The following is a 7,863-nucleotide window of genomic DNA, read 5'->3' as shown; positions in this document are numbered from 1 at the left end:
ATAACAAAAAGAATTAAAACAACACTTAATCTGTAATGTGGAGAGTGGTTTGATAATATGATAATGGTTCGTTGGTAAAAAGATATATGTACCATTTGACAGCAAGTCCAGAAACATCACTAGCAGCATGTCTAGTTGTTGTATGATGATATTTTTCAATTTAAGTTCGAGATCAGGATCGGCCCTAAAAGTGGGTTTGGTCAACTAATTAACCAAATCAGAAGTGGCCATTTATCTCTGGTCTTTCTCGTTTCCAGTCATCTGTATCTGAGAATCATTGTATGGTTAGGTTATGTTGTGGCACAAACAAGTAAATAGTCGATAATAAGATTTCTTCGCACACAAAAAACAATCATAAAGTACCTTTCCAAGTATCCCGGGCAAAGTTAGGTTGGTTGGCCATGTTTGCAGCAGCACTGTTGTTGAATGAGTAATGTGGAATGTTGTTAGTTAGTTAGGGAATATGAGAAGCAACAAACAGACAAATACACAAACAAACTAGTTGAATTGAAAAGAATCATTCATAAAAAAGACCTTGATTGGAGATTTATAAGCAACACATCATCATAATCAGAAACAAATAAAGTGAAGATATACTGATTAATTTGATTTTTATTATACATCGGAGAAAGAGAGATAGAAAGTTACAAATTTGATTGTGTTAGAATCAAAAAGATAAATTAAAAAATTAAAAAAAAAAACTAAATTAGACTGAATAAGAAGTATCTGTTAATAAGAAAGCGGATATATCTGAATAAGAAAACCCGAATTAGACGGTATATCTGATTCTTCAGCATTATTTGCGCATATCATTTGGTTCTCGTCATGATGATTAATCAATATAATATCGACGACATCTGTGCGATAAGAATGTTATTGTTTCTTATCTGTATCAAAGCAACATCTCGAGGATCAGGGAAAAGCCTTGTTGTATATCTCATCTTATTATTTAATCTTTATGTGTCTCAATAGCATATCAAATAATTTTGGATTTGTCTGAAATTTTACACAAATGATCTATATGATGTAAACTTTCAATCCAACGGTGGATTTTATAAAATTTATATCGGTTAAAACGTTATTGAGAGGTGTAACATTTGGTGTCAAACTAGTTGGTGTCAACGGATCCTGACTCTAATCTTGAAAGTGTTACTAACCTGAGATGCTTCCTTTCCGTTCATTTGATGTGCGGACTCCAGCCAAAGAAATGAGAAAAAGTTGAGTTTTTGGGGTGACATGCTGGCGGACTTATTATGAAATACCTCCCACTGGAGCTGCTCCAAGTCATTTAGTGTTCATTATCCAAGGAATGTAAGTAATATTGGGTAAGATATCTTGTACTCGGCATATGAAGATGAGTTACACGAATTGAGTATGTCACAATTATGGAAAGAAGAATTTGCAATATATCCATACTGAGACAACTAAAAAGTAGCATTGTTGTGTCAAAACAAACCTAAATTTTAGTGCAATAGTAATCCACGAATAGTATCCAGAAAAATAATCAACAAAACTTGGTAGTTAGTTTTTTTACCTTTAATTGTGATGCAAATTTAAATTTAAAAAATGACCAAATTGTTAAGGTTAAATTAGTCGAAAAAATTGTCACACCAAAATTAGTAGTTAGTTTAGTGACAGTTAAGTTAGAGTTCCCTTTATATAATGGTGTAGATTATCTGTAATTATTAGCCAATTATCTGCCTAGTTCCAATTCTAATTTGCATCAAATAACTCTCACTTCCTCTCAACCACGCATTCTTATTTATAGGCAACAAACTCAGTTAGCTACAGATAAGAAACAATTACAATTCAAATAAAAGTGATGGTTGCTAAAGATGTTTTTACCAGAAATACTCCAGGATGAAGGAGGCGCCTTCCCATTATCATTGTTTGTAGCTTTCTGAGTCTTCTTCTTCTGATAATAATAATAATAATCATAATAATAATAATAATAATAATAATAATAATAATAATAATAATAATAATAATCATAATAATAATAATAATAATAATAATAATAATAATAATAATAATAATAATTTAATGTTTTATGATGCCTTAACATCTAACATTCTTATTTTTAATACTAATACTGAGAAAACAATCAAGAATGATATTCTGAGATGATAAAAAAAAAAAACTATGTTCTCTGACGCATAGACTAACCTTCAGCAGTCCTAATTCAAGTATAAAACTCATTATCATTGGTACTGCAGTAAAAACACCAATCTGCACCAAAAGTTGAGCATTCAAAGCTGCATCCAGTGCTGCATTACCCATCAGTTTTGCCTTCTCTAAGACAGCTTCATCAAGACCAGAAAACGCCCGAGAGCAAGAACATCATAAAGGAAAAATATAAAGTTCAATAAAGTTCCAAAGAGTATGCATTTAGAAATATTTCAATATTTCAACAAAATCCTTTTCCTTCAGAAATCATGCATGCTGCAACACTTTGGATATAACATAATGCGTAAACACAATTGAAAAAACTAATCACCTAACTATATGTTTCACGCAACTGAAAATGTGACTAAATGAGAAATGTCCCGTATTCACAGTAAGACCCCTATTATACAAGCCAGTGTGTGTGCTTAAAGGAAGACATGTTAAAAGTGATATGAATATTACTTATCAAGGAAAAAACCTAGCGTGGAAATTAATAACACTCTCCAACTGAGTTGCAATTGCTATAACTGAGGGTGGAACAAAAATTTGTTGGAAAATGAAAGAGTAAATACAATAACCAGGAAGATACTTTATCCTTTGTAAATACGGTACTATAAGAAAAAGTAGTCCACTCAGAGTCAGACAAAAGTGGAGAAACATAGCAGATCATAAAACAAAACTTTAAACAGTTTAACAGGTATGCTCTTCCATACAGGAATATTATATATACTGTGAGGACTGTCATCTGCATTATTAGAAATCAGATGAAGTCAATGGAAAAACAAAAATCAGTCAACATCACTGCATTTTCAAAGAAAGAAATGGGAGCTTAAGAACTATCAGTTGTGAAGTAGAAAGATATGAAGAAATCAAACAGTTGCCCGAGCCTGTAAATATCCCTGCTCTCATCGCAAGTAGGAAGGTTACCAGAGGAGCAATATTTGGGGTACTTTATGAGTGGGTTGAAGCCTCACATCAGAAGGAGAGTTCGTACTTTGAATCCTGTGACACGGATGCAAATGATGCGAATCGCAAAAGATGTGGAGGACAAATTGAATGAGGAAGATGATGATGGAGAACGCAATTACGCAAAGAAGAAGGGGTCTGATCGTTTGGGTCGAAATGATTGGGCTGGTTTTCTTCTAAAACTCGGAGCGGATATAGCCTAAACCCCAAAGACCCGACCCGATTCTCTAACTCAAGTGGATTTAGCCCAAATTCCAAAACGGGTTCTGTAGGTTCCAGCCCTAATTTGAACGCGTCAGTTTCTTCGACGGGTAGAAAAATAGAAAACCATCGCAGAAATCCATCATCAGAACGGTGGAAGGGAGTGCGAAGCTTTCAGAGCGATGAAAGTGAGGAGAGAAGGGCGAAGGGTTTGTGCTTTAAGTGTGGGGGAAAATGGCACCCAACACTTCATAAGTGCCCTGAGAAATCTCTAAGAGTTTTGATTCTGGGAGAAGGTGAAGGTATGAATGAGGAAGGAGAAATTATTTCTTTGGAGACACAGGAGGTTGTGGTAGAAGAAGAAGAGGAAGTGGAGGCTGAGTGCAAGGTGATTGGTGTGTTGGGAAGTATGGGGGAGTATAATACGATGAAATTAGAAGGAAAATTACAGAACATTGAAGTAGTGGTGTTGGTGGATAGTGGAGCTAGTCATAATTTTATCTCTTCCAAATTAGCTACTGCGTTGGGACTGCCTATCACTCACATGGCTGCTAGGAGAATCAAGTTAGGAGATGGACACAAGGTGTTATCTCAGGGAGTCTGTGAGGGAGTCAAAGTCAATTTAGGAGTTATGGAGGTGTCAGTAGATGCTTTGGTGTTAGATCTTGGAGGGTTGGATGTAATCTTAGGAGTCTCTTGGTTGTGCACCTTAGGGAAGGTGATGATGGACTGGAAAGCTTTGACTATGCAGTTCTGGCATGATGGAAGGTCAATAACTTTACAAGGGCAAGGAAGAAATACAGATAAGAATTATTACTTAAATTCTTTCTTAGAAGGCAGACAAGAGGGATTGGATGGGGAATGGTGGATACCTCGTAGTGAGAAAACAAGCACTGACATAAGCATGAAGCAAGAACTGATGGGGGTGTTACAACAATACTCAAATGTTTTTCAGGATGAAATCAGGCTTGCTCCAGCAAGACCTCAAGTTCACTACATTAAATTGTTTCCTGAGCATGGTGCGGTAAGTGTGAGACCTTATAGGTACCCACACCATCAGAAAGAGGAGATTGAGAAGCAAGTCCATGAATTGTTACAAGCTGGTGTAATAAGGCCTAGTATGAGTGCTTTTTCAAGCCCTGTGATTCTTGTCAAGAAAAAGGACAACAGTTGGCGTATGTGTGTGGATTATAGAGCTTTGAATAAAGCCACTATTCCAGATAAGTATCCAATTCCCATAGTTGATGAATTATTAGATGAGTTGTTTGGTGCTACTATCTTTTCTAAAATAGACCTTAAGTCTGGTTATCACCAAATTAGGGTCCATGAAGATGACATCCATAAGACTGCATTTAGAACTCATAATGGACACTATGAGTATTTGGTCATGCCATTTGGGTTAATGAATGCCCCAGCTACCTTTCAATCAACTATGAATGATATTTTTAGGCCTTTCTTAAGAAAATTTGTGCTGGTTTTCTTTGATGACATTTTAGTATATAGTAAGGACCTTTTGAAGTAAAATACAAGCCTGGATTGGATAATAAAGCTGCAGATGCTCTTTCTCGATGTCATGGAGAACTGAATGTGATAGTATCTTCTCCTAAATGGTTGGAAGGGCAGAAACTATTGATGGAGGTGTCACAAGATACTACCATTCAGAGAATGATGACAGAATTAAAAGAAAATCCTCAGTCCAAACCTGGATTTTATATTCAACAAGGGGTCTTATTCTACAAGGGCAGGTTAGTGTATTTGAGGTGTTTTGCATCTTACCAACCAAAGTCATGGTCTCACTGGCTACCATGGGCAGAATTCTGGTACAATAGTACCTATCATATCTCTATTGATAAAACACCTTTTGAAGTTGTTTACGGCAGACCACCTCCCACTATTGTGAGGTTTCTGAGTAATGAGACAAAGGTAGCTGCTGTGGCACTTGAGCTACAGGATAGAGATGAAGCTCTAAATCAATTAAAATTGCACTTACTCAGAGCTCAGCAGCAAATGAAGAAGCATGCAGACAAAAAGAGAAGATCAGTGCAGTTTGACATTGGAGAGTGGGTTTTTCTCAAACTGAGGCCTCATAGGCAACAGTCTATAGTTAAAAGAATTTATCAAAAGCTGCCTGCTCGTTATTATGGTCCTTTTCAAGTCATAGAGAGGATGGGAGCAGTTGCTTACAAACTGGCTTTACCTCCACAATCAAAGATACATCCAGTTTTTCATGTCTCCTTATTAAAGAAAGCTATTGGCAACTATCAAGCTCAAGGAGTGCTTCCTAAAGAGCTAAAGATATCAACTAATGATGATGTGTACCCTGAAAATATTTTGGGAACAAGGTTAACAGTGAAGGATGGCTTAACAGTGTCTCAAAGTCTTGTTCAGTGGAAGAATAAATCATTAGATGAGATGACATGGGAGGATGATGATGTTTTGAGAGGACAGTTTCCTGAATTTAGCCTTGAGGACAAGGCTATTATTATGGAGCAGGGTGTTGATAGGAACGTGGTTGATGAAATGGGCCTTGACTATGGGCCAAAGCCAAAAATGTGGAGAGTATATTCTAGAAGGAAAGGAAAGGATAAAGAATGATGAGGTGGCAGTGTGTTGCATGAATTGCATGACCTCTATTAGCTATATAAGAAGTAGTAAAGAGTAAGAATAAGTTAGCTAAGAATTATCTTATTTTCTTGGTAGGGTCACTATGTGATTTGGGAGCACTCTCCGTGCTTTGTGGGCTAGTAGCAATTTTGTTGTTAGTTTGTTATTCTCTTTCCATTCAGTTTTCTTATTGTAACTCATATTCCATCGCTATTCCAGTAATACAATATCTCCATTCATTCTCACAATTTCATCATTTCTTTATCTAATTCACAAAATTATATTCACATACCTATCAGTTCTTAATCTGAATCAACACAACATCTCGAGGATCAGGGAAAAGACTTGTTGAATATCTCATTTATTCAGAGCTAACACCAAAAACATGAATTACTAAATTATATTGGGCAACAAAACAATCTAACCTGCCATGAGTCATATGTCGCGTTTACAAAGAAGATTGGTGTGGTGATTTGTGATACAACATATTGAGGGAAAAATCACTGCAACATAGTTCAGAAGTCGGAAGTATTAGTAACACCAAAAATGAAATCACAATGATTTTGCTGGTTTTTTTCAAAGATGAAGAACCAACTGCAGATATACAAAATCAAATTCAAAAACCAAAGTATTGTGATTTAAAAAGATTTAGATAAAAAAACAAAAGAGGTAGAGAGGATGATATGAAAATAGATGAACTTTGAATATATCAAGAGTATTGCACAACATAATATGCAAAACAACTTGAGTTAGGGAGTAGTGCAGATTTTGGATTCTCAATTTGAGAACAAAGCCATCGACAACAAAGTAAAAATTTACTGAAAAAAAATATTGGCATTACAAAAATTATAAGAGAGATGCATTGCAACCCTGCCACAGTGTTATGAAACTCATGATTGATAAACGAAACCACTTTTCTGGAAAAAATGAAAACAAAGTAAAGTTAGAAGATTGAAATGCAATAGAAATTATGTCAATTTTCCACACTAAAAAATGGAAAAAATAAAAATAAAAATATAATGGGAATTAGATGTTCTCACCGTAAAATGTAGTATCTCAGATCACCTCCTTCAAATCTCAAGTCACCCTCTCACGATCCCTCTCATCCTCTCAAAATTCCTTCAAATTGAAGTTTCGTCTTTCTAAATTTTCAGCAACCGAACTTTCAAGAAAATAAGAAGAAAATAGCAGTTGGAGAATTGGAGAAATAAAGGGAAGGAAACCGCTGCCAAGAGGTTACTATGTTACGCGGGATGTTGTTTTGATTGGAGGGGTATATGAAAGTATTTGAATTTTGAAAAAAGGGTAAAGTTGGAAAATAGAGCAGCATCACCTTGGTAGTATATGGGGACAGACAAAAATAAAACCCAAAACACAGGCAAACTACAACTATGAACATCATAGTTACTATACGCACATAAATACCTGCGAGAGTTATGGAGGATTGAAGTAAAAATGTTTAGACTTTTTTTTAGCATCAAGAAAATGAAAAGGATTATATCATTATTTGTTAAGTTGCCCCCTAGAAAGCCTCAGTCCACAACTCCACATCAATCCCATCACAGAAACAAAAGACATTTTTATAAGATGACCAAGAACGAAATTAATATTTTTATCAATGCCTAAAAGGATCAGATAAGAGTTTAAAAAATGAGATAGATTTTTAAGTGATACCATGACTTGCTTTTGAATGACTTCTTTGCCTTCTTTCCTGTTCCAGAACCTCTCTTTGCATTTCGCGAAGGATTAGATATATTAGATTTCTTTTGAGGCTTCTTCAAAATCTTGCCAGAGTCTAGTGCCCTCTTTGTGGTGGTTTTTCCTGCTTTTGCACGTCGGTAAGCAAGATCAGCATGTGTCAATCCTTTTCATTCTTATCTGTCCCCTCACCCTGCAATTTTATGCATTTCAATTTAAGTGGAACAG

The 7,863-nt window shown here is 35.5% G+C and overlaps 1 protein-coding gene across 2 annotated transcripts in view; it reads right to left on the bottom strand.

Annotated features, from left to right (window-relative positions):
- Window positions 1–276: 276 nt before the first annotated feature.
- Window positions 277–7,863, bottom strand: part of LOC123907790 (serine/threonine-protein kinase ATM-like) — a 31,577-nt gene continuing 23,990 nt past the window's right edge. Inside the window, exons 5-7 of one of the 2 annotated variants that reach the window (XM_045958174.1) lie at window positions 2,167–2,303; window positions 1,846–1,915; window positions 277–416 (exon numbers count right to left, since the gene is read on the bottom strand). In XM_045958174.1, the coding sequence (XP_045814130.1) occupies window positions 286–416; window positions 1,846–1,915; window positions 2,167–2,303 (338 nt within the window). In that variant the 3' untranslated portion in view covers window positions 277–285. Of the gene's footprint in view, window positions 417–1,845; window positions 1,916–2,166; window positions 2,304–6,495; window positions 6,532–6,778; window positions 6,855–6,977; window positions 7,829–7,863 lie in introns of those variants that run through there. The other variant, XR_006809385.1, reaches the window with a different exon arrangement.

Source organism: Trifolium pratense, linkage group LG2, assembly GCF_020283565.1.
Source record: "Trifolium pratense cultivar HEN17-A07 linkage group LG2, ARS_RC_1.1, whole genome shotgun sequence".
In the NCBI taxonomy this organism is placed as follows: Eukaryota; Viridiplantae; Streptophyta; class Magnoliopsida; order Fabales; family Fabaceae; genus Trifolium; species Trifolium pratense.
This window is presented reverse-complemented; position numbering and strand designations above follow the sequence as displayed.